Raw genomic sequence first — 26,007 nt, 5'->3', positions numbered from 1 at the left:
TTATTATCCACAATCTATCTCATGATTCCTTGTGAAGTTGGCAATAGGATCCTCATGTTATATATGAGGCAGTTGAGCCTCAAAAGGTACAATTCCATGCTCTAGGATACTGGGCTAGAAGGTTGTGGAGTAGCAGTATGAGCAGTCTTCTAGAAATTGCGGGGATAACTTCATCTTTCCCACAAAAGCCTGAGCTGGTGGGAGTCCAGAGTGGGTGAGTGGGTGGGTATGGAATCCGGGCACCTTCCATCTGGTTGTTCTGAATCCCTCCAGGGTGTTGTCTTGGACAGGCTGGCCCCCACCCACCATCAGTTCCTCCTGAAGGGGCAAGTGGAGGGCACAGCACTTCCTTTTAAGGAACCTACCTGGAGGCAGCATATACCCCTTCGGCCAGGATTTAGACACATGGTCACTGCAGGGGAGACTGGGAAATATAGTTCCTCGCTGGGGAGCCACATACCCACTGAAACCTGGGGACTTCTATTACTGAAAGGGAGAAGAGGAAGATGGACACAGGAGCCTGTCTATTCCCTGTTGGTGGCAGTGAGTGTCCCTTACTGCCCTGCTCTGCCTGACCCAGACCCAAGTTTACAAATGGAGGCCAGATTAAAGCTGGGAAGGAGCACACAAATGCTTGGATTAAAAAAACAGGTGCGAGATCCTAAGATGAGAGTATGTCCATCCTTCTGTCCTCTCCAGTCCCTGCCTACCCCTGGCATCTAATGGCACTGACCTCCCTGCTTGTTTCCTCATTATTTCTGCCTAAAAGGTAGAAATAAAAAACCTACCTAAGGGTGTAAGCAATATCTTCTCCTTTGTAGGAAAAGGAGTCTTGTGTTCCCAACTGGCCTGCAATACTGATGTCATTCACTACGACATCAGCTTCCTCTTCCTTGAAGCTTCACTAGCACAGCACACCCTGATGTTTTAATCACTACAACTTAGGGAGATTTCTGAATGCCAACTTTAGTAGCCAGTGAGGTCAAGATGGTGTAGGGAGACCCAGCCCTCCATGGGAGTCCCACACTCCTACACGGCTGAGGACTGACACGGCTCATTGGAAAAGCAACTGCTTCAAGGCCTGGTTTAGTCTCTTTCCTAAAGTTTACACGAACAGAGTGCCCTGGTCCTATAAACACCATAATCCCTGCTGTGCACTGTTTCCTTAGAACTTAACCACATCTCAGGAGATAGACGACCTTAAGCACACAGTATGCAGTGCCTCGGTCGCCTTTCCCACAAGACACAAGTGCTGCACTGACCTTGGGCATTCTGGAATGCTAAAAATCAGAAAATGTTGACAACCATCCTTTGGGAGTTGCCAAGGGGCTCACAGCCCAGCTGGCCTCCACCCAGCTGACTATTGTGTCTAGGCTTTGATTTTACTGTTTACCAGCTAGTAAGTTAGCCTGTAGTAGTTTCCAAAATGCTGGCAAAAGCCTTTAGACTCCTGGGTCAGAGTCAAAAGGCTTTATTACTCACAGCAAGCCACATAAACATCACCATCTGTGTTGGTTTCCCTTGCCCCATGGGGACAAAGTGGAGGGTCCAAATGGGCCCTGCACATACAGAGGGTTACATGACAAGTGTGGGACACTGAGCTTGGGGACCTGCCACTTTATAGCAGGCAGTATGCAAGCATGCTTTATCCAAAGGGAGCCATTTCCTCATCCCTCAAGGTACTTGCTGCAAATCCAACCCTGAGAAATGGCCAAGCAAGCAGCTGTCAGGGTCATGCATTCTTGGCACACCAAGCAAGACCTGTAGCAGCATGGAGAACTGTTTCTACCAACGCACCCCCCTCCCCCCCAGCTTCTGATGAATTTTTACACAAGTATGCCATTCTGTCAGCCACTAATAAATCTAACAGGGGCTGGAACAATATTTATTCAGCTTTTCTCATATAGCATTTAATTAAGGCAGGGGTGGGGAACCTTTTTTCTGCCAAGGGCCATTTGGATATTTATAACATCATTCACAGGCCACACTAAATTATCAACTTCAAAAGCTCCCAGATTTATTCAATTTTGAGTCCCACTTGAGGGTTCCTTGGCAGGGCCAGACCCAAAGGCTGGAAGTTCCCCACTCCTGAATTAAGGCTACAATGAACAGGAACTCCAAACAGCAGTGGGTTGGTTCTGCTGCTGTGAGGCTAACTGGCCATCCAGGTGGTGAATGAGCAGGGCTTATTTCAGCCAGGATGTAGTCTAAGGCTGTATCTGTCATCCATTAGGACCCACACAGGGAGCTAAGGGTGACCTGCTGATCTTCGATGTCATTGCCAATAATCACAAGGCTGGAAAGCAGCCCTCATGCCCCATGGAGAGACATTATGACTCATTCTTTCCCACATACAAAACAGACTGCTGGGGCACAGGGCATTTTGGTTCAGGATTTGTTGTCAACTTGACTTGGAACAACAATGCCCTGGTTTGGTTAAGCCACATGGGCAGTGCCACTGAGTAGTTATAGCCTTCATTGCCATACATGGCATAATCCAGGGCTGCTCAGGTGGCAGAATGTGTGATTTTTATCAGCCAGATTAGGACAAGGCTGTGCAAGTAAATGTGTTTATGAACGTCTAGGGGTGGGGCCCACATTCAGAAGCTGCTACTGAAGGGATCAACACAGCAGAATTGGTCGGGACTGGCCATGTCTACCAGTCATGTTGCCAGCTGCAGATGCCACAGGGCTCAGGTGGGCTAGGTGATTGGCCAGGAAGGGAACACCCACAGGTAGGCAGCAGAATTAGGACTGAGCCCAGAGGCCGAATTCAGCAGGGTGGTGCCCTGTCCCCATTTCAATGCAGGGGCACATGGGAGACCTGAGAAGATTAGAACTGCAGGAAAATATGAAAATCATGAGGCCCACATGATTTTGGTTAGAACCACTCCAATTTTAGGAAGGCCTCGGTCTTCCTCTGAACAGGATGCATCCTTATTCCAACCCTCCTGTGCCTTTCAAGCAGTGTTTCAAGGTGTGGGTTACAGTCCATGGTGGGTCATTTAAAAATAAAAAATCAATTAGGAGCAACCCCCATGCTAATTCAGTGGAGTATGGCCAGAATTTTTAAAAAGGGAACTAGAATAGAAAATACCAGAGCTCACCACAGGCGATAAGGCTAAGTGTTTGGTAAAACTTTACAGGCATTCAAGTGTAATATAAGATATGTTTCATTTCAAAAGATCTGAAAGATGCTCTTTAACAGTTTGTTTCTAGAATGGGACATCCCATGTAGTGTCCTGTGATAATTTTGGTAGAGTTTAAATTAGCAGGCCCATAAAGAAAGAAAGCACATGCTGAAATTTATTTTAAAAGGGAAGGCCCTTTTTATTGAACTTGTACATTTTACTCTCTTCCTTTCAGAATTCTAATAAAAAACTTTCGTTTCTGCTTACTTAAAAAAAACAAACAAACCTCACAAATCAAACAAACAAAGGAAACTATTAAAACATCACTTCTATGGTGGTGGGAAAGGAGGCAAAAGGCTTCAATATAGACAAAGAAAATTATACCTGGAGTAAAGAAATCAAAGAGAACCTGACTCTGGTCTGAGGCCAGGAAGCCCTCTTAACTTCTGAAATAACAAACAGACCAAAAGCCCTAATGATTGCAAAAATACAAATCAATCACTCTATTAAAAAGCACACACACATTCTATACTTGCCCCCACCCCCAGGTTCTCTCCATCAACAGGGGGTCCTGCATCCTGAAGAGGGGCAGCCTCTTGGCGACTGGGCAATCATAGCATATATGTGTTCTTCACCAGATGCTCCTTATCATCCTCAGAGCTCCAGACAGTGCGGAGGGCGCGCTCCTGGTTTCTCCGCGCCACCCTGATCAGGCAGACCACGGAGGCTCCCAGCAGGAGGATCAGGACCATCACGAACAGCCCCGCCAGGACCACCACTGGGGATGAGAGAGAGGCCTCAGGACTGGTGGGACAAGGAGGGCCATGGCCAGTGTGGGGTGGCACAGGGCTTAGGATCAGCAGCCCTTGTGCCTGATGTCCCCCCTCCACCCAACTTGGGAGGGTCTGGAAAACTGACACGGCCACCTGGGAAGTCATCAAGGAGAGTCACAATAGTTCTAAGAAGCTGGTCTTGAAAAAGGGAGGCGCTGTGCTATGTGCACACAAACAGAGGAACCGTGTTCCTTCTTTTTGAACAAACAGCCGCATTTCAACTCTACTTCCCTCCACTGCTCAGGGGCAAGCTGCACAGGAGTCCCAAGCCCTTGCACACCAGGATGGAAACAGCATACACCTCTGGGGTGTGTGGAAACATAAAACCCCAGGTTTTGTGTTCACACATGCTCCACCCCCAACCAGCCACAGAAAAAGGTGGGCCACCAGCAGTGGGAGGCTACCTGTGGAATGAGGTAAGGGTGTATTTGGAGCAGTGCCAGGAGGGGACCCCTTGTGCTCCTAATGGCCCTAGTAAATTTAATAGTGGTCACCCTACTGGTCAGTTAAGATGCTTTCTTTTCAGGTGGGGCTCCATCAAAGGAATGTGGCTCCTGTGATAGCTACCTGGTTCCCTCTCCCCAGTTGGCTACAGAATCAGATAGGGGTAAGTCCCTCTCTATCTTTACCCCACCAGCACTCCAGAAGTGGGCTGCTTTCAGCCCAGGCCTGGCAAACCAGTTCTAGCTTCACCCCTCCTCTAAAACAGAGCAGGCAAGCAGGCTAGGTTGGGGCTGCTTACTAGGGAAACAGGTGGAAAGAGGCCAAACCAGTGTGGCAGGTCCTTTGTGCAAGCACTACCCTCCATGACTCAGAATCAGAAAAGCCAGAGGCCCAGCCTCCTTGTCAGACCACACTGCTGGGGACAACAGCACTGGCTGTGCTTCCCACAAAGCAAGGTCTCCAACTTCCTTCCTGTCACCCATGACCAACTCTGTATATCCCAAACCTGGAGTCAGACTCAGACCTGTGTGCAGCAGATTCCCGCACCTAACAGCAGGACGTGTCCCCTCCAGTCACCCCCAGCATCCGCCGTGTACACTCTGCAATGGGAAACATCTATCACATGTTCCAAGCCACCTAGCCATTCTCGTGCAGAAATACAACTTTCTAGCTAAAGATGTTTATGGTGAACGATGAGGTCTCCCAAGACAACACGAAACTGCAAAACACAGCTGAGCTTACGCCACTTACCTTTAGTGCTGCGGGGCAGGACGGGATAGAGCTGCTTGCCTGGAAGAGAACACACAACCTTGAAGTCAGCTCACAGTCCTCCCCCTGGCCAGAGCTGCTGCCACCTGAAGATCCCCTTAGCCTGGGCCTTCACAGCGGGCTCTTTCTGAGGTGCTTCCTCTGCCAGCTCTTCTGAGGTCTTTAAGACCTTGTGACCTTGGTGGAGACCTAGGACATGTCTGCCCAACAGCTGGGGCCAAAGCCCACCTGTTCCCTACTAGGGAGCCATAGAAAGATGGAGGCCAGATGACAGCCTTTCCAAGGCCATGGTTTAGGGATGGGGGATGGACTGAGGGAGGGCCACCCACCCACCACTGCTTCTTGGATCAAGGGGTCAGGCAGACTCACCGAAACAGCGGCTCATGCACGCCTCCTTGGAGAGATAGTTGTTTTTATTGCCCCAGCACCCTCCATAGATAAAGTTACCACAGGAGTTCTTCTCGGCATCAAAGTACCAGCGTAGGAAGGATGCGCGGCAAGGCCCAGTGACCGCCTTGGCATTGCAGTATTCTGAGAGGGGAAGAGCGGAGGAGCACAAATGAGCAGGGCCCAGGGGAAGGGAGATGGAGTGAGAGTGTCCCCAGGCAGTCCCACAGCTGCCAGCCAAGGGAGAACAGTCTCTCTACAGAAACTGGTGCTTCAGAAACTGGTGAACTACAGACGTGGCCAATCTAGCCCATTAGACACCCTCCTCCATATTTCTAGCATCATTCTCTTTACAGCCAGACTATGTTATTACACAGATTCCTCTATGCCAGGCGCTGTTCTAGGCACTTTCCATGTATTAACCCAGTCTCTGAGAGATCTGTCCTAGGCCCCTGATTTCCCACTCAGGGACTCTGAGGAGCTGGGGAGAGGCAGGGCCTACACGCTGTACTGCCTCTGAAGCACAGCTTCCTGCAGCACGCTGTGTACATCCTGCTGCCTGCCACCCAGGGGCATCCTCGTGCATTCTACACCACCTGGGAAAGGTCAGGAAGCCCCACGCTACAATTTCCTTAGTGGAGATCCTCAAGTGTGTCTCAATTCCAACTGAAGAAAATACATCTTGCCCATATAAAAATATTTTTTAAAAGTTATACTTTCTACCATCTAAAATTAAAAAATGTATTAAAGTTATACCTTCGTAGTTCAAAATATCGCTGGAGGAGTCATCAAAATTCTGACTTCTAGGAGCTAAAACACAAACATCCAAGTCAGGGAGGCTGGGACAAACACAGGACACATGATCTGGCTGGGGCTGAGTCTAGAAGGGCCCACTGAGGGAGTGTGGACACTGGCACCTAGAAGGAAGGGTGTGGAGCTTCCGAGTGGGCAGCTTTACTTTATCACCCCCGGTTCTAATGGGCTCTACAGCACACACCAAATGAATGCTGGATGGGGAGGCCCACCTGCCACTCCAGGGGTTGCTATGGAAACTAATCCCAGCCACAATTTCTAGGGTGATGAGGAAGCTGGTCTTCTTCACTCTCTACAGTGAGGAGGCCCTTCCCTTACTCTCCTGGGGAAATTTTCTTCTGAAACAGGACTGAAATCAGAGTTATTATGCCAGTGCCCCAGGGTTCTGGATGACCTTGGAAAAGCCAGCTCAGGAATAAACAGCCCAGGCAAAGCAATGGCCAGGACGGTCATAGGATTCCTGGCCTAGCAAAACTGGAAAGCGATTCTAGCCTAACTTCCGGCATTCTGCAAATCACAGAATAAACACCCACTGTCACATAAGTGCTGGTGTCAGAGGACCAGAGCCAAGAGGGCAATCGGTGTGTGGCCACTAGCCTACTGGGGGCTGTCCTCCAATGGGGTAGGGGCAGATTCCCTCCCTCCACAGAAGGTCTTGCCCAGCAGGGCCTTCGGGAAAGCTGGGTTGGACTTGCTAGTGTGTCTGTACCACTCACCCCAAGGCTCCTGATGCAGAGTCCTTTAAGCATTAAGGAGGAATGGGGCAGCTGCTGTCAGCACTACAAAGCAAGCTAACACAAAGCTCGAGATCAAGAACTGCAGTGGAAACAGGTGGGCGGCAAAGGACAGGACCATTAGCATAAGGAGGGAGATGGCAAGGACCACAGGGAGGAGAGGAGACAGAAGAGGCAAGGACAGGTGAGTGGGCAGTGAGACAGCAGAGGCCAGCCTAGAGAGAAGGGGCCTGGGCCACATGGGCAGCGACCACAATCCCTGGACCCCCGGGAGGAAGCTGAAGCCAGCTCAGAAGCACTGCAGAACCCCCGGCCCTCCTTTCTGTTAAGGATGCTGGTAAGGAGCCAGAAGCTGGCAGCCCAGGCAAAGCCCCTGTTTGCCAATACTGAGTCAATAGAGCCCGGAGGTGGAAGCCCATGTACAAGGCCCATATTACAAATGTCCTTTCAGTTACCCATCTGGACGGCCCTCATTCCATCTTGGGTCTTTTTAAGAACCTACCACTTGGGATAGAGGAATCTGCTCCATTCTTGCTGGTGGCCAGACCATCAATGATGTTATCTACAAGGGGACAAATAAACCACACAGTGAGAAAGTGCCCCTCCCTCCAAGATTGCTGGTGAAACAAATAAGCTGTGTCTCTGAGCAGTTGTGGCCCTGTGTACACATCTCATGGAGACTCCGGTTTCTCCTTTATGTGGGCCTTTCAATGTACATGCTGGACCACAAGCCTGCCAGAACTTGGAAATAAGGAACCAAGACTGTCCTTGTGGGTTAAACTTTAAATAGACTTGCTGGGAGCAAAGACAAGTGAAATGAATGTAAAAAGACAATATGGCTTCCAGGGCCAAATACCCTGTTAACTGTATTAACCCATCTAATGAATAAAAAGTTATGTGCATGTACTTAATGCCACTGAACTGTACAATTATAAATGCTTAAAATCGTAAATTTTATGTCACACACACACACACACACACACACACACACACACACACACACACACAGAGTGAAGGGGGTGAGGTGGAAGGGCTAGCCACTTAAGGAAACACAAAAAAGGGAGTGCCAGCAGGGTGCAGGAGGGAGGGACCCTGACTCCCCATCTCCCTACTGATCCCAACAGACCTTCTGGAGAGGCACAAGGCCAGCCTGACCAGATGCCATTAAACATTCATGTCACAAACCAGCTCCCCTTGTTCTGCCTCTCTCTTCATCAAGCAATCTTCTGGGAACTTGGCCGAGAGGACTGCCTACATGGACTACAGGTGCAGGCACAGGACCCAAGTGTCTGGTCCCTTGGGTGGTTCTGGTTATTATAAATTAATAAACTGGCATTCTCATTATCATGTGGCTTCCCACAGAGCTTGCCTGCCTGGGAGAGAACATGCTGGCAAAAGGCCACAGTGCCTAGCTGCTCTTGCAGTTCAAGCTCTTATACAGACTCATGAGAGACGCCTCAAGAGATGGGCAATGGAGACATGCTCTGGTACCAAGAAGGAGCTTTCTGGGCCCTTAAGACTAGGGCCAGACTCTGAACAAAGACAGCTATTCCTTTCTCCAGCAAAACACAACCACCTTGTAGTGACCTCCTGTCTTAATGCCTAGTGTCTACTGCTCGCATTGTTAAAAACAACTCTCTTCCTGAGAAAATGAGGAACAACCAGAATAGGCAGGTACACTTCCTATAGTCAACTCAATTAGAAAAGAACAGAAAAAGTAGCAATGACATTTCCCCTTAATTCCTCCCCCCACACTTGATCTCAGCTGATGGAAAATTACAATAAATGTTATTTTCCTCAGTCTCCATGTGGTAAGGTTGCCAGTTGCTCCCTGAAATGTGAGCTCACCTGTATGATTCAAAAACAATACCCTGCCACCCCAGCTCTCCAAACACTTGTTGAGCGCCTGCTGGGCACCAGGCACACAAAGATCAGTAACACATTCCTCAAGGCGCTCAGTCACACGGGCTTGGGTGCTCAGCAGTATGTTTCAAACCTCAAGTCATAGCCAAGGGCACTGTTTTCCCCATCTTTACATATAACTTTAAAATAAGTTTTATCTGATTTTTTAATGCACAGCACAAAGCCGAGACAGCTTACAACCAGTGAGTGAGAAGACATAAAAATCCCACAAGGATGCAGGACTCGGGCTCACAGGCTGGTGGTATGCAGGGAGCAGTAAAGACACCAGCACATCCTGACACAGAATGAAAATCAAGTCCTAATGTCAATGCTAAGCCATGAAGAATGGCAGCAGGAAGTCAAGTAACAATGTTTGGGAGACTGCCAATTAAAATGTTTGGTAGTTTGGGAGTCTCTGGAATACTTGGGAGAGATCAGGCTCCAGAAGGCCAATGTCTCATTGCCATCAGGAGGTCCGTCGCAGCTCAGTTCAGAGTCAGTGCAGGTTGTTATGGGGCTTTAGGTTTTTATTCAAACTGTGAGGCTCTCAGGGTCACTGTTATCTTGGTTCTGAAGAATCCTTTGCAGGTGATTCCAGGAAGAAGGATGGGCTCTAGGAAGTATGTTCTAGTTTTAACTCGACTCAGAACTGCTGGCTGGGTGAGCTCCTCAAGTCATTTGTTCCAGAGGTAAAAATAACCCAAATGCCCAGGGAGCAAGCCTGTCTGAGTGGACGTGGGGGATTCTGCTCAAGAGGAAGACATTTCCTCCTATGCAGGGTCTGGTGTGGGACCCTGCACTCAGTAGTGGGAGAAAGGAAGTCATAAGGAAAATGCAGTCCTTCCCCTAACCCGGCCTGTTCTTCTCTCTGGGAAGAGGATAGAGGGGACCACTGTGAAACCACTGTGTGAGCGACCTACACACTGCCTGTTTCTTCTGCTTTTTAAAACATCCCCCAGGTTCAGCCATGAAGAACTAGTAATTCACATCCCAGTGAATCAACTGACTCTAAGTAATAACATCTCAACTACCACTGTCTTACCTGTGACATCAGCACATTTCTCAAGACACTTCTCCTTGGTCAGGTAATTATTGTTGTTCCCACCACAGCCTCCATATACAAACTGCTGGCAGGATCCGCCAGTGGCATTGTACCACCACCTCTGCATGGAGGCCCGGCATCTTCCCACTACCTTTGGAACTCGGCAAAAGTCTGAAACACAAAGCAGAGAGCAGTTAGCTTGGCAGGGCAATCCCAGCAACAAAGAACATGCCCAGACCTGCAAGAGGAGGCCGATGGTTTTCCAGAGCCCCAAAAGGAGGGCCAGAGCCTCAATTCCAGCACAGTTGCTCTGTGAGCTGTTTCTACAGGGTCACTATCAGGCCCCCTTGGTGATTCCTTTCTTGTACAGGAAAGAAGGACATCATCTAACGACAAAGATACCAACTGTATTCTGGTTGCATGTTAATTCTGTCCCTGCCCTGATTACCAAAGACACACACATCCAGTATAGAAATATGGCGTTCAAAGGCAAAAAACAGACTTCAAGGTCCTTTTGAATGCGTGCCCCATTACAGGGGGCCAAGGGGAGCTGTGTCTGAAAGGTCAGCATCTGCGATGGGAGGTTGGGAAGGAAGCACACTGGCACTCTTAGCAACCCTCATGAGGAACTTTCTTAACCTTCTCTATCCACTCCTTGCATATTTAAGTTACCACAAGAACCTCAGAAAGAACTCCCCAACTCTAGCTCTCTCCCACTGCCAACCCCCAGCTCCAAGGGTAACTCAGGTCACTCCTCTGCTCCAGTGCTGTAATGGCTCCCACCTGAGCATACCAAAGTGCCCCCAAATCTGGCCCCACTCTAGTACAAAGGAAACAAAACAATGTTATCAAATTCCAGCCAGATACATCTGCCTGAGAAAGGCCTAGCAATCTGCTCTCTCTCTTAAAAAAAGTAAGAGATAAGCAAGTGTTGGAGGTATCACCGTCATCAAAATAAGACTTTCTCCTGGAGGAGTGAGGAGGATTGAAAGCAACTTAAAAAGGCCCTGTGAGTCAACATCTGCCCTGTACCACTGTATCACCCTCCGACGTGATCATGAGTCCACACTGCCTCTCGCTACACATCCTGGCCTCCACAATCTGCCTTCTGGGCAACTAGCACAGGGTGCTCAATAAGCGTCTCGATAAACATCCCAGGGCCTAACACTTGGTTCCATGTTGTCATTTACTCCTTTCTAGTTGTTTTCATGTCTGTTAGGTTTACTTCACCAACTAGAGGATGACTCTAGAAAACAAAGAAGGATTTGTGCTTCTCTTGTCCCCCAAAATGTGTCACAGTGAAGAACATGAAACCAAATGTTCCACAAAACATCAGTCTGCACAAAAAAGGTTGGTGCTGTGCAAAACACCTCCCAGAACGCCACCCCCCCAATCAATAAATCACACGTTACTGGTATAGCAGGAAAAGCATGTTTTGAAGTGAGAAATTGTTCATTTGAAAGCAACTATCAATGAAACCACCAGTTAAAATGTACCTTACCTGGACATGGGGTACAAACAAAATCATAAGCATGTCCAGAAAAGGCAAATCAATAGGACAAGGAATGGATTACTAATTCCTAGTGCTGAAGAGTGGGGCGTGGAGTTCCTGCAAATGCGCACAAGAATCTTTTGGAGATGATAGAGATGTTCCAAAACTAGACTGTGGGGGTAGTTGTACAACTCTGTAAATGTACCAATGGTCTTTGGTATGTAAATAATACCTTAAAAAAGCAGTTTTTAAGAAAGTAGGGATACCTTTTGTCCGTAACACAGCAACCAGAACCAGCTGGGTGTACCTGGAGCAGGTACTTTCAACAATGTGCCAAAGGTTACAAAACATACCCAGTCAACATGGCCCAGGGAAAATAAGGCAGGAGAGCTCTCTGGTGTATGATTCTGCCGTACCCACATGGCTGGTAAAATGTCAGTGGCAGCACTGCTATCGAGACAAGACAGTGAGGATCTACAGTGGATCCACTTATGACCTGAACTGAAATCATCAAGGCAGGGAGCACCCAACTGCTAGAGGCTGCAACAGCCTGCCCCATGCCCTGCCAAGCTGAGAGCCCTAGAAGCACCCTGACTGCCATGTCCTTGCTTCCTAAGTACTTTCAGCTACTGCCTTTTTGGAAAAGACCCAAGGGTGGAACTGTACACTTTAAATGGGTGAACCATATAGTATGTGAATTACATCTCAAAACAAAACTCGAGCCCTGGCTTGTCTGGTTCAGTAGTTAGTGTGTCAGCCTGTGGACTGAAGGGTCTAGGGTTCGATTCCAGCCAAGGACACATACCTCAGTTGCAGGCTCGATCCCTGGCCCCAGTCGGGGCTCATGTGGGAGGCAACCAGTCAATGGGTCTCTCTCACATCAATGTCTGTCTGTCTCTCCCTCTACCCCTTCCACTCTCTCTGAAAAGCAATGGAAAAAATATCCTTGGGTGAGGAAATAAATAAACAAACAAACAAACCCCGAGAGAGGGTCAGTTGAAGCTCAAAGTAGGAACCACCAGATACCAATGCAACAGGGTGACCGAGGTATAAAGAGTGGAAATTTGGTGGCTTTTCATAAGCAAGGATGCCAGATACACAATCTATGTAAGTATGGAAACCTCAGGGTTTGTAAAGAACAGGGGGAAAAAGCCTATCCAGGAGTGGATGGCAGTTTCCTTGGTGAAGGAAGTCAACACTGCCTGGAATGTGGCCCTCTTTACAGGGGTAGTAGACACACACACAGGGATGCACACAAGAGGATACTGAGAAAATAACTGTCAAGCGGGCTGGATGTGTACATTCACCAGCATACCACCTGAGAAAGTAGGGTTCCCAGGCACATCCTCTCCCTCGGGTCTGCCTCTGGGACGCTTCCTTTCCTGACTGGAATGTTCCTTCTGAGGATGTGCTGGTCCCTTCCTTACTAATCATTCAGGCCCAGGAGGCCATTCTATCACAGACAGCTGCTCACAGCTGCTCTCAATTACCACACACTGATTTCATAGTTTAACTTTCAAAAGCAGCCTATTTCCAGGTTCCTTGGGTGCAGTAGGAGAAGATGGGGAAACTTTACTTTTGTCCCAGGGAAATCTAGAAGTGTCTCTTCATTGAGAAAAGTTAGACAAAACACTGTGTCTGGAGAGAATATTGATAATTGTCAAAGCTGTGTGATGGTTTATGGGGGCTCATAAAACTGTTTATTACTTTGTTGTGCACACTTGAAAATTCCTATTCTTATAAAAAGAGAAAAGAATATCTTTTTCAATCAAATCTTATTCAAGTAAAAGAGCTCTAAGTAGCAGATTAATTGGCCCAAACTAGGTTCAATTAAGATGAAATTTAACCATCCCCTACTGTGTCAAGACAAGTGCTTTCTGTGAGTACAGAAGCTCCATGCCGAATGGAGGAAAATCTCATTTTGTCACATGCTGTTACTAACTAAACTGCTTTTGAGTTTCTATAAGTTTTTACTCTCTAGACTTGAGAGAAGTGAGCTCATGAAAAATAAGTGTCTGCTTGTTTGTTTCAAAGGCGACAGTGTTCCTTTAGGAAACACAGGCTATATATTCTTGGCTTTCATCCCAAATAACAAAACATTTTCTCTTTTGTTGTTCTCAAAAAAGCTCGTATGAGAAACCAGAAATACTTTCAGTATATAAGACGACGTCTCAGACTTATCTTCCTTAAAAGAACTTAAAAAAAAAAAAAGGTGAAAGTACTGTACTGTGGTAGATCCAGATTAAAATAAAAATGCAGAGATTTACTTATTTCTTGACACCCCGTTTATTGCCTTCACCAAGTAGTATGTCAGACACATTATGTGCACTATTTCTAATGGTCACAATAAAACTGTGAATCATGTAGTAACATCCCCACTTTACAGACGAGGACACAGGCATGGTTGGATGGTTAAGCTAAGTGAGCAGAAGACCTGGATGTGCACTCAATTCATACTGGTCTGACTTAGGAGTACAACTGTAATGACCTCCTCAGACTGAAAAAGCCACTACAGTTCCAGGCAGTGGGAAAAACAGGACACTGAAGTTGCCTAAAAGCCACAACATTCTTGAAGACCTTTATCACAATCTGAGGGCTCACCAAGGCCATGCCCTTGGCTGGGCCTCTGTTTTCAGTCACATTCTATTACAGGGTCAGGGACAACATCATACTAAAGGAACTGGGCAAGGCTAAGGGGGATTTGTTGGACAAATTTTCAGGAAGTTCTTTCTTTCCTTTTTTATTTTATTAAATATATTTTTATTGATTTCAGAGAGGAAGGGAGAGGGGGAAAGAGAGAGAGAAACATCAATGATGAGAGTCATCGATCATCTGCCTCCTGCATGTCCCGGACTAGGGATCAAGCCCGCAGCCTTGCATGTGCTCTGACTGGGAATTGAACCTTGATCTCCTGGATCCTAGGTGGATGCTCAACTGCTGAGCCACGCCCGGCCAGGCAGGAAGTTATTTCTTAAATGAATAATTCTATTATTAAGGAGATGACAAAATGATACATTGTCTTAGAATAGTGTTAGGAAATAATCATGAAAAATGTCCTAAGTCCTACTTGTATGCTCACAAATGCTAGTGCAAAATTAAACACTTTTGTCCGGGCTGGATGGCTCAGTTGGTTTGGAGTGTTGTCCCATGCACCAAAAGGTTGCAGGCTCGATTGCCGGTCAGAGCACATACCTAGGTTTCAGGTTCACTCCTCCAGCCGGGACACATACAGGAGACAACCGATCGATGTTTCTCTCTCTCTCAAATCAATAAACATATCCCTGGGTGAGGATAAAAAATTAAATTAAATACTGTTTTCAAAATACAGAGTAAGAAAAGCTGAAGGGAACCAAATTTGGATATACTAGCTTCACAATATGCAAAAATGGAATTTCTGCCTTCAAACAACAGTAACATACTCTTGGAAGAGCACCAAAACAGGTTAAAAATCACACATTATGTGAAATATGAACAGTTTAATTATAAACCCTGGCAGGCATTTTGAACATTAGCTATTACAAAATTACCAAACAGGAGGATCTTTGTCATGGAAAACAGGTTTCTCAGGTTCTGAAATCACTAAAGCTTTAACCCAGACACCTAGCCAATGGCTCAGACAACTTCCCTGTGTGCAGCTGGATGGAACCATCTGCTGTCACTTCCTAACAAGGACAGCACAGAAATGGTAGCCTGGTGGTAGGCTCCTAGGCACTACCAATCTAATCACAGGCTAAAAAAGATGAAGTCTAATCATTCTTCAAAAATGCACAGAAAATAATAAAAATAAAAAGCACAACTGCAGCTGTGCTGACTGAAAACTAAGTTTAAAAGTTTACTTTAATAAAATATTTCAAACATTCTGAAAAGTACAGAAAACATCATAACACTGGTTTATCTACTCAGCTTTATCAAATTGTAACACTTTAAAGAACTAAAACATTGACAGAGCTAAAATACTTTCTATGCCCCTCACTTCAATCCCACTTGCAATTAACAACCATCTTGAACTTGGTGTTTTCTTTTATTCATATTTTCATACTCATTCAGAGTCAGTTCACATTTAAAACAAACAAAAATAACTTTCCTAGGATTCTAGTCCCTGATACACTTTTTACTTCCATGAGTGCTATAAACTGAAGAACATCCTGCCTCACTGTAGGCCTGATAAGAAAGTCAGATCATCTCACAAGCCTGAAGCCTGCCATGAAATGGTCTTCCTCCTCCCAACCACCATGTTTCCTCTAGACCAAATGTCAGTAAACTTCTTTTACGATGGGCCAAGTAGCACATACAGATAGTACTTGCCTTTCATGCTAGTATGGAATCATACAAATCAAGAGGATAAAACATGACTATTTCAAGACCTTTAAAAGTTTTTGGTAAAAACATTAAAAACTATGGGTTATAAAGGTACAGAATGAAAAATAGTAAAACAAATATTTCTTTAGTATACTGTAAGTTAAAACATTAGAAACTCAAAAATTGAAGCGTTTACATTTTTTGTAAAAAATTACCAATAGTAGTTTGAACAGTGATTGCAATGGTCTTCAGTCATAGTGTAACTTACCATGGAGCACTCATCTTTTCAACTCGCCTAAGGAAATTGTCATACTTCCTTCTAGGTTTGGATCAGCCTCCAACATTTTACCCTTCGTTCTTTCAATGTAATAAAATTGCTCTGAGCCTTGGCCAGTGTGGCTCACTTGGTTGGAGTATTTTCCTGTGAACCAAAGGGTTGCAGGTTCGATTCCCAGTCAGGGCACATACCTAGGTTGTAGGTTTGATTCTGGTTGGGGTGCACAGCAGGGACAAGTGATTGATGTTTCCCTCTCACACTGATGTTTCTTTCTTTTTCTCTCTCTCTCCCTCCTCCCTTCCTCTCTCTCCAGAATCAATGAAAAACATATCCTCAGGTAAGGATCTAAAAATAAATAAATAAATAAACATATTCTGAGACTTTATTTTTGCCAGTGTTACTTCCTCTGGGACATCATCCTTTTTGCCACATTTCTGTGGCTAAGTGGGCCCTCACTAAGGTCCTCTGGGGGCATATCCAGTCTCTCAACTGGAGACAGCCAGCATTCCCAGTCAGCCAGTTCTATCACTCACTCCACTTATGCTCCGCTGGAATTTCACTTCCGACATTATCACTTTTTCTCTTTGCTGCATTGGAGTCTTTTTTGGCCAATTCCCTCTACTGATAAACCTTTTTTATAAACTGTCACATAGGTTTATCACTGGGAAACAAGGAGGCAACACAACTACATGCTTTGTTGTGTATGAACAGATGTGCACTGACTAGTCACTGTCACACGTGTAGTTTACAGAGATTTGTGACTGCATGTAGGGCTAGCAGGGGAAACCTGTACCCAAGTACTCACAGTTACTATACTGTGGTAACTGAAATCTGAGCCCTGTTGTTACAGGACTGAAATTATTTAATGAAAGTGTAGCAATTGAAAATTCTTGCATGTTAAAAACCCTGCAAAGCAAGGGCTGCCCTTATTTCAGGCACTGTGGGCCACATAGTTCTTTTTTTATTTTTAGTTGTAATTTTTTAAAATTAAATTTTATTTTTTCCCATCACCATTTATCACAGTTCTGACTCCACTCTGTCATTGTAGGATAAAAGCAACCTCAGACAATATGTAAATAAATGACCAGGGCTGTCATTCCAATAAAGCCTTATTTATGGACATTAAAATTTTATCTCACATAATTTGTACGTCTTGAAAAACTGTTTTGATTTTTTAACCATTAAAAAATGTAAAAATCGTACTCAGCTTGCCAATTCTTTTTTTAGAGCATTTATAAAAAACACCCTGTTCAGATTTTCCACCCCTACAGAACTCAATCATATATGTGTAGTCCAAAGCTATCACATTGACTGCTGGGGTTCACTTTTTTTTTTAGGGTTCACATTTCTTTAACAGCACTGACCATACATTCCTCAGGTTTATCCTTCGCTAAAAACGCTGTAGCACACCCTTCCATCACTAAAAACAGCTCTACTCTCTTCACTGAAGCCATTTAGAATTCTAAGAGATAATGGCCAAAGAGAAATTATTTGATATAAAAATCCTTGGACATGCAAAAATCATATTTTACACACACAAAATAAGACAAGGTACACTTTACTCCTCAGTATCAAAAAGCAAAGAAAGTAATGAGTCATATAATTCAAGAGTTTCAAAGACCAGGGGCAACTTTTACCACATCCACAAAGGGCTTGGCTTTCAGAGACCTACAACACCTGAAAGTCCACCACCAAGAACCCTTGTCTGTGCCAGTGAATAACTGAGATATCCACATAATGGAATACCCAGAGCTGTGAAAACAGGCCAATGTGTATGTGCTGGTATGGAAACATGGCTAAGTCTGAGATGGGGAAAAAGCAAAAGAATGGTTTCTGTATCATAATTCCTTTTTAAAACTTTTAATTTAGACACATGTATGAATCTAACCCTCAAGGGACCAGCGGACGGAAGAGTCCCGGGTTTGATTCTGGAAGGAGAGAGATGTTTCCATACAGGTTTTCTTTTCCATCTGTATCTTTTGGTGACTCACCAGTGGCTTTATCTGGACAATGGATTATGGTCCCATTTGTTTGCTTTAAATTTTCAGTTAAAAAATTTAAAATTACATGTATTTAAAACTGAATGTACTAAATTCCCTAGTATCTTGAGCAGCACTAAGCCACAAGTGTTTGTGATAGCTATGTTATGTAAATAGAGTGACTACATAATTTATCCTCAAGACACTTTTCAGAATGAAAGGGGGTGTTAATAGTCACCCTGGGATGCCCTGGCCAGTTTAGCTCAGTGGCTAGAGCATCGGCCAGCGTAAGAAGGGTCCTGGGTTCGATTCTGGCCGAGGGCACATGCCTCAGTTGCAGACTCCATCCCTGACCCCAGTTCAGGGCACAGGCAGGGAGGCAACTAATCGATGTTCCTCTCTCTCATCAATGTCTCTCTCTCTCTTCCACTCTCTCTGACTGGGGATGTGGTCCTTGCTCTCCAGGGGTTTATAATTCAATTACAGCCACAAGACTCCCTTGGATAGAAAAAAGGAGAGGGGAAAAAAAAAATTAAAAAATCACACAAGGTAAAAGATTACAATCACAGCCTAAATTCAAAGGGCTTATAAACCACACAAGGTAGAGAGGAAATGACCAAAGACGCTGGTATAGGGGAGTGACACAATAAAGAAGAGTCATTTGGCAAAAGTGTGTAAGATAGACTACAGCCTGTAGGAACTCCAATAAAGGACCTAAGCTTGCAGGAATACTGGGCTCCCTCTTATCTGCCTAAGTTACCTGGGGGCATTTTTCTAACCTCCTAGTATTTCTTCATATATAACATCGGAACAATACTACATGCAGCAAAAATGTATAAGCCTCTCAATAAAGCAGGAACATGTATAAGCCCCATATTCCTTAACTCACCAAGCCCCCTTATTCATTGATTTATGCCTAGCTACTTAAAAAAAAAAAAATCATGCAAAAAAATCGGAGGTTTATGAAGATTAGGCAGTGCTCTCATTATGGACTCATCATATCTGTGACATAGTAAGAAATATTTGGTTTCTGCCCCGTTTTGCCCCCACCACTTCAAACCCTTATAATTTCCTGAGTGCTAGGAGCATCTTTTGTTCTAATATTTGGTCTCTGACCCAGGTTCCTTATCTTCACCTAAAGCAAGGCAATGGCAAGCTATCACACAGATCAAAGTCCTGTGCCACTAGATTATTATGAGATCAAGAGTTCAGGGACAGAAGGCCCAAGGGTGGGACTGGAGAAAAAAATAATAATAATAAGCCTTGGATACCCATTTGGACTGCAAATACCTTTCCTCCAAGGACTGAGAGAATCTCATTTTGTGAGTGAAGAGGTAATGAATGCCAAGGAGGTAAGCAAGCTGTTTCAATTCTACCATGCCAAATTCCCAAGTTGACATTTATTTTATAGTCAGCCTTAATTCACCTATTTTGTTAGCCAGATAGGTTCTACATACTTGAGTGCTTCTGTTTACAGGACAGAAAACTACTAACTACCCATCTCCTCTAGGTCCAGGTGTCTGGAAGTTGTCATTATTAGGATAAGTAATTCAGAAACTTTAAAAATCTTGACATTTTAGATATAAAATATTTAGATATCAACACTCCTGCCCACCGTCACTTTCTATTCATCACTCAAACAGGACTATAAATTCTACCCTTACCTAAGTTCATAACTAGAAATACAGTAGCCCATATGAACAACTTGGAAACAAGTAGTTTCAAAGTCTTTCATGGGACTGTCAGTTCACATTCAGGGTTCTTAATCTTGTTTGAATCACAGACCATTTTCAGAAACTTATAAAACCTAATGGACCCTCTCCCTAGAGCAGTTTCTCGACTTATACTTTTTATTATCACTTCCCCTCCAAGGAACCTTGACATGTTTTTCCTAATCACCCTAATTCCAATACCACAGACATACTGTATATTTACAGAGTGGCCTTCTGAAAGGTCACAAACTACTGTAATATCTAATATTCCCCTACCCCAGAACATGCCTTAGACTCTAAATGACAGACCCTGGGACACACATGGGCAAAGTATCACATGTGAATTTAGGGACTTCAGATTAAGGGGCTTCTGAAGCCATGGACTCAGGACCCCATTGGTGAGATTCATCTCAAAAACAATTATTAAATTTTTACCCTCATTTTCTTTTTATTGATTTTAGAGAGAGGGAAAAGAAGGGGGGGAGAGAGATCTAGATCAATTTGTTGTTCCACTTATTTATGCATTCATTAGCTGATTCTTGTATGTGCCCTGACCAGGGATCAAACCTGCAACCTTGGCATATTAGGACAATGCTCTAACCAACTAGGCTACCCAGCCAGGGCAACCCTTATTTCTAAAATGGTTTCTCCAGCCCGGCCGGTGTGGCTCAGTGGTTGAGCATCGACCTATGATCTAGAAGATCGTGGCACGTTTCTGGTCAGGGTAAGTGCCCAGGTTTCGGACTCAATCCCCACCAGGGGGTGTGAAGGAAGCAGCCAATCAATGCCTCTCTCATCATTAATGTTTCTATCTTTCTCTCTCCCTCGCTCTCTCTGAATATATTTTTTAAAAAAAAGTTTCTCCAACGTTCCTGGGCCTCACATTCCTTCACAGGGAGTTTTCAAAAAGATCTTGTCAGAAACAACATATGAAATGACATTTGCAATCAGGATCATACAAAGACATCCATAATCCATAAGCTAATGCTTCTGGGCTAATCTGTGAATTCTGCATTAGTCATGTGACCAGTAGGCCACCAAGGCCTCCTGGGGTTAATGAAGTCATTTCAGTGTGACCTTCAGAGTTCTCTCCCCTCACATGAATCACAGGCTACCTTATCCCTTATTTGGCTTCCCCTGTCAGCCTCAGGACATGGCAAACAGAGGCTTGGCTGCCTGGCCAACTACCAAGAGACAAGCGTGAGCAAGCAAATGGCTCCGGGGACAGGTAAAATGAGAAACAGGTGGGGCAGTGGGGGTGAAAGAGAAGCTTGCTTTCTCCACAACAGGCTGCACTTTCAAATGCTGACCAGGGCAAAGGAATGTTTCTGGTGGAAAGTATCTTTTTCCACTTTCTTTTTCCAGGGAAAGGTCCACTCTCCCTCAGTGGACCTAAAACAAGGCCCTGAATGTTCTTTAGCGATTGTCACCATTTGAACCTCAAAGGCCATGTTTTCAGTATTAAGCACACCAAACCTTACCTACCTTTTCTTTGCAGTGCTCATCCCCAGATCTATATTCATTGTTCATTTCTTTATCGTATTGTCTTCCTCTCATCACAAAGTTAACTACCATGGATTGGGGACTGACTCTCTTTTTCAGTGCTCTATTTCCAGGGCCTAAACATAAAGCTTGGTATGTGCTCAATAAATGTGTTGAATAATTATTTCAAACTGTCCTGGAACCAAACTTTCTTGCCTGCAAGCAGAACAAGAGCCTCTTCTATGGTGGACAAGAATACCAGAAGATGTTACTTTGGAGAACCCCAGCTGATCACCACACCAACTGTTAGCTCCTGTCACTATGTCTTTGACCACCAGGTTAACTATCCATGGGGGTAAGGAGAAGAGAAAAATGTAGTGACTATTAATACACTTACTGGAGATTTGCTAAAGTTTACCCTTTTCAAAGTTCTGGGTAAACTAATTAACCCCAGAGATTGATGAAAACTGAAGGTCACCTGAAGTGCAGTAGAGGCTCTCAAATGCTGCACTTGTCCTTAGTGTTAAGTCCCAAGAACTAGAGCCAAGTAACCATTAACAAAAGTTTTGATGCCCCAGTCTGGAATAAAGTTATCGGCAACAGGAACTACACCTAACCAACCATTCCCGCAAGGAATTTTTGAGGTTCTACTCTGAAGAGGAATGCATTATGTGTCCTTGTACTGATCAAAATTATATATTTTGGGGCCCTCCAAATACCAGGAATTACCACCTGGGGAAGAGAGAAAAATTATGCACATTTGTGGCCACCTGATAAGGAGTTTTTCCCTCAACATCAATAGCACACATACATATACTCATTGTACAATTTATAAAGAGTTATTTTATCCACCTCTGTTTACTAAATGGAGCATAATCTTAAGGTTGGGATCACAACTCAACTGTTTGCTGATATAGAGGGCAGACCAAGTGAATAAATACACACCTAGGGAGAGTAGTATCTAGCCTGTCCCAAAGGAGTGATGGGCCCCAGCCATGGGTGCTATGTGGGAACAAAGGCCTGGTGGCGCCAGGTCATATTTTCAGGCAAAGCCAAAACACAAATTTTTCCATTAAAAAATCCCAATTCTAGAAACTGTACAAGTTACATAAAGTCTGTTCGAGGCCTTCAGGGAACAGTCAATTTATAATCTCTTTGTGCTTTCCACGATGCTCCTCTTACCTGTTTATCACATCAGTCCCAGGCTCCTGAGTTACCTCTCATTCCCATCATCCTGTTTTGTGTCCCTTTCCCTGACTCTTAGGGCTCTCTACTTGAGATCTATCTTAGGCAAAATCATTTTCTCAATCACTTCTCTAAACATTGTCCCTTTCTTATCTCTAACCTAATCGGGTCTCCCCTGAGGATATGCCTTCTCTTGTGCCCTCCAAGTAGCTCCTAGGTGCTACTTCCAGACCATTCTCCCTCCATCCTCTCCCCAACCCCCGGTTAAAAATCTTGTCATCAGATAAGATCGTACTTACTTCGTGCATCACCTTCTGACCCAGACCACTACACCTCACTTCTCCATGACTTTAGCTCCAGGCTCACAGCCACTCCTCCTCCTTCCATGATCATTCTTAGTGATTTCCATATCCAGGCAGGTGATCCTTGAACCTTCCTGACCTCTTGATTCCTAGACCTCCTCTTCTCCAATGATCCTATCCCTCCCCCAGACTCTCTCTCCCATGGTCATGCCTAGGCCTTGTCTCAATAACTGCAGCCTCTCTTCAGAACCTCAGCTTCATGCATCTCACTCACTGCCCATCACATCCTATCTATCTTGTTCATTCCCTCCAACAATTCATTGGCCTTATGACCCTTCCATGACTCCTCAGCCCCCTCGTGTCTTCACTTAGATTAAACTCCTCGATCTACCATTATAATCGCCCCCTTAACATTTGGTTCGCTACACACTTTCCCATCTCCACCCTACTTATCTGGCAGAGCCTATGCAGCTGCATGTGCCTGGAGAAACACCTCACTCAGTGAAAATCAAAGCAATCGGGAAAGAAAAAAAGTCAAAAATGGTTGAAAGCTTTCAAACAAACAACTTCAGATAAGTGAGGGCATTAGCTGACCCAGTCAGACAGGAGTACTTCTGAAAGGTCAGTAGGTCCAGCCATCTGCAGTAGCCAGGAGGCCACTGGGTGCAGAAAAGGCCTCTGCAGCCAGAGCTGGCTTTGTCAATTACTATTGTGTGACCTTAGATAAGATCTGTAACTTGACCACCACACCAGGTTATCTCAAGGAGTAAATAATACATGTAAGATCAGAGTAAGCAATAGCTATTAGCCCCAAACTCAGTTTTGACAAAGTCCAGGCCAGGTAACTGGAAGGTACTATATATACATCCTTAACATAATTACTTCATCTACAAAAGTGAAGAAGGGCTGACAAATCCTGGTTGACACTGCAAGAACAATGAACCAAGTGGTGGGCACACAGTGCAATATACAGATCTTGTAACACAGAAACCCACAACACCTGAAACCTAGATGATCATATTAACCAATGTCACCCCAATAAATTTAATTAAAAAAAAAAATTTAAAATAATAATGAACCAAGAACAAGAATAGCCCGGCCAGGCATGGCACAGCGGTTGAGCATCGGCCTAGGATGCAGGAGATCATGGTCCAATTCTCAGTCAGGGCACGTGCCTGAGTTGCAGGTTCGATCCCCAGTCAGGGGCATGCAGGAGGCAGCTGATCAATGACTCTCATCATTGATGTTTCTCTCTCTACCTCTCCTTTCCTCTCTCTGAAATCAATAAAGATATATTAAAAAAAAATAGAATAACATTTTAGGTAATTATATTGGGGGGGAGTGGCCCCCATCATCTTACATCACCTCATTCGTGTACTTCGCCCTGTTCATTTAGTAATTTAATATTGTGTTGACTGCTCTTTATTTAAATGTTTACTGTCTCTGTCTCTCCCACCAGAATATAAATTCTGTGAGTGCAGAAACCTGGCTTATGAGTCACAAGCACTTTCCCAGACACATAGCAGGGGCTCAATAAGTTTTGCTGAATCAATGAATTCTTTCAAGAGTTATTTTCAAAGTCCATTTGTGCTTGTCTCAAGCAGTTAAGATTCTAACAACACCTGTTCAAAAAAGGCCTTTCAAGCTGAACTTCCTTAAGAGTGAAGAGGTTTAAATCCCAACTTATGCTCCACCAACCTCTTAGGGGCCAATCAAATGGCTGCAAGCCCAGCTCCTCAAAGCCAATACTCTTTTTTTTTTTTTTTTTTTTTGGTCAATCCTCACTGGAGGATACTTTTCCCATTGATTTTTAGAAAGAGTGGCAGGGAAGGTGGGGAAGGGGGAAACATCGATGTGAGAAAGAAACATCGGTTGCCCTCCGTGGGCGACCTGAGGGGGGATTAAACCAGCACCTAGGTATGTGCGCTGACCAGAAATCGAACCCGCAACCTTTTGGTGTACGGGATGATGCTCCAACCAGCTGAAACACCCAGCCAGGGTGCCAATACTTTTCTTATTCCCTGGCATCTGGAAAAATTTCTCCCCTCCAACACTTTCGCTTTTCTTCTCCTTCCTGTGGATATCACTGAGAATCACCTTCCTTCTTGAAAGCGCTCTACTGCGGTTGAACCAGAAAAGGTTTCTAGCGAGGCTGAGGTCCAGTATCTAAAAAGGTGGGGTGGGGCCTTCTTCCCTGAAGCACTCTGTCACCAGGTCACCTAATCCGACCCCCAGCCTCTCAGGCCAGGCCTCCCTGGGCTTTCCTGGGCCTTGAAACTTTCTGCGGCCAGGAAGACGCTGGTCCGGCGGGCCTCTCACCCCTTCCGGCCACACGGAGGGGCCGTGCTGTTCCTCGGTCAATAGCGCGCTAGTCTCCTCCCTCACCCGCAGGAAACTTTCTCAACCCTGACTCCGCCGGTCCTCACTCCCGAGAGCTGCCAAACGCCTTCGCAAGGCTCTCTCTCCCCGAGCTGGCTCCACCACACCCCCTGAGCTTCACCAAGTCGCCCCTAATTTCCTTCCCCGCCAATTCCCCCCGGTCAGATCTTGCCCAGGGCCCCTCAGACCCCAACCTGCCCCCCACATCCTACCCCTAACCGCCCCGCCTTCGGCCTCTGGGCCGTTCACTCCTCCCAGGAGAGCCGCCCGGGCACTCACCGTGGACGTCGCGCTCTCCGTCGGCTGCTTCGGCCCCGACGAGGAGCAGCGCTGACAGCAGGGCGAGGAGCGCCCGGCACGGGCTCGGCCCGCACAGCTGCGCCATGACTAGCTCCACAACTAGCTCCCCTCGGCCGCGCGCACAGGCGAAGCTTCCAGCCGCTGGCCGTTGGGGTCTCGCGATCAGGTGCGGGAAGCCCCTTGCCGCGCACGCGCACTGGGACGCCCCCGCGTTCAGGTGCGTTCGCCCGCTGAGGGGCCGCGCCGGCGCTCGGGCCGAAGTCTCGGGAAGAAAGCCTTTCTCCGCCCTTCGGCGTAAGGACTCTCTACCTCCTTCGCCCACAGGGCGGGAGAACGCTCCTCTCTAGCCCCCTTGCCCCCAGTGACACACGGCGACTGCCCACCGTTCGGACCCCGCCACACGTCCAAATGCTCGGTGTAGACTGAAACCAATGGCGGCCGCCTTGAAGGAACCACCGAAGGTGGCCGGCCGAGGAGGGGGCGGAGCGCACCTGGCGCAGGCGCAGGGAGCAGGCACCTGCGCGGCCGCGCTCCCCCTGGGGCGCA

The 26,007-nt window shown here is 45.8% G+C and overlaps 1 protein-coding gene across 1 annotated transcript; it reads right to left on the bottom strand.

The window, feature by feature from the left end:
* Positions 1-3,305: 3,305 nt before the first annotated feature.
* On the bottom strand, positions 3,306-25,749 carry SPINT2 (serine peptidase inhibitor, Kunitz type 2). The gene is made up of 7 exons (XM_016206507.2): positions 25,441-25,749; positions 10,055-10,225; positions 7,613-7,672; positions 6,320-6,373; positions 5,546-5,707; positions 5,159-5,197; positions 3,306-3,909 (listed from the first exon to the last, which is right to left on the bottom strand). The coding sequence occupies exons 1-7, from the start codon at positions 25,544-25,546 to the stop codon at positions 3,743-3,745; spliced, it is 759 nt and encodes a 252-aa protein (XP_016061993.2). The 5' UTR covers positions 25,547-25,749; the 3' UTR covers positions 3,306-3,742.
* Between the last annotated feature and the right edge of the window lie 258 nt (positions 25,750-26,007).

The sequence above is a fragment of the Miniopterus natalensis genome, chromosome 18, assembly GCF_054644295.1.
Source record: "Miniopterus natalensis isolate mMinNat1 chromosome 18, mMinNat1.hap1, whole genome shotgun sequence".
In the NCBI taxonomy this organism is placed as follows: Eukaryota; Metazoa; Chordata; class Mammalia; order Chiroptera; family Miniopteridae; genus Miniopterus; species Miniopterus natalensis.
Note: the sequence above shows the minus strand (reverse complement) of the source record. Positions and strands in the feature narration are given on the sequence as shown.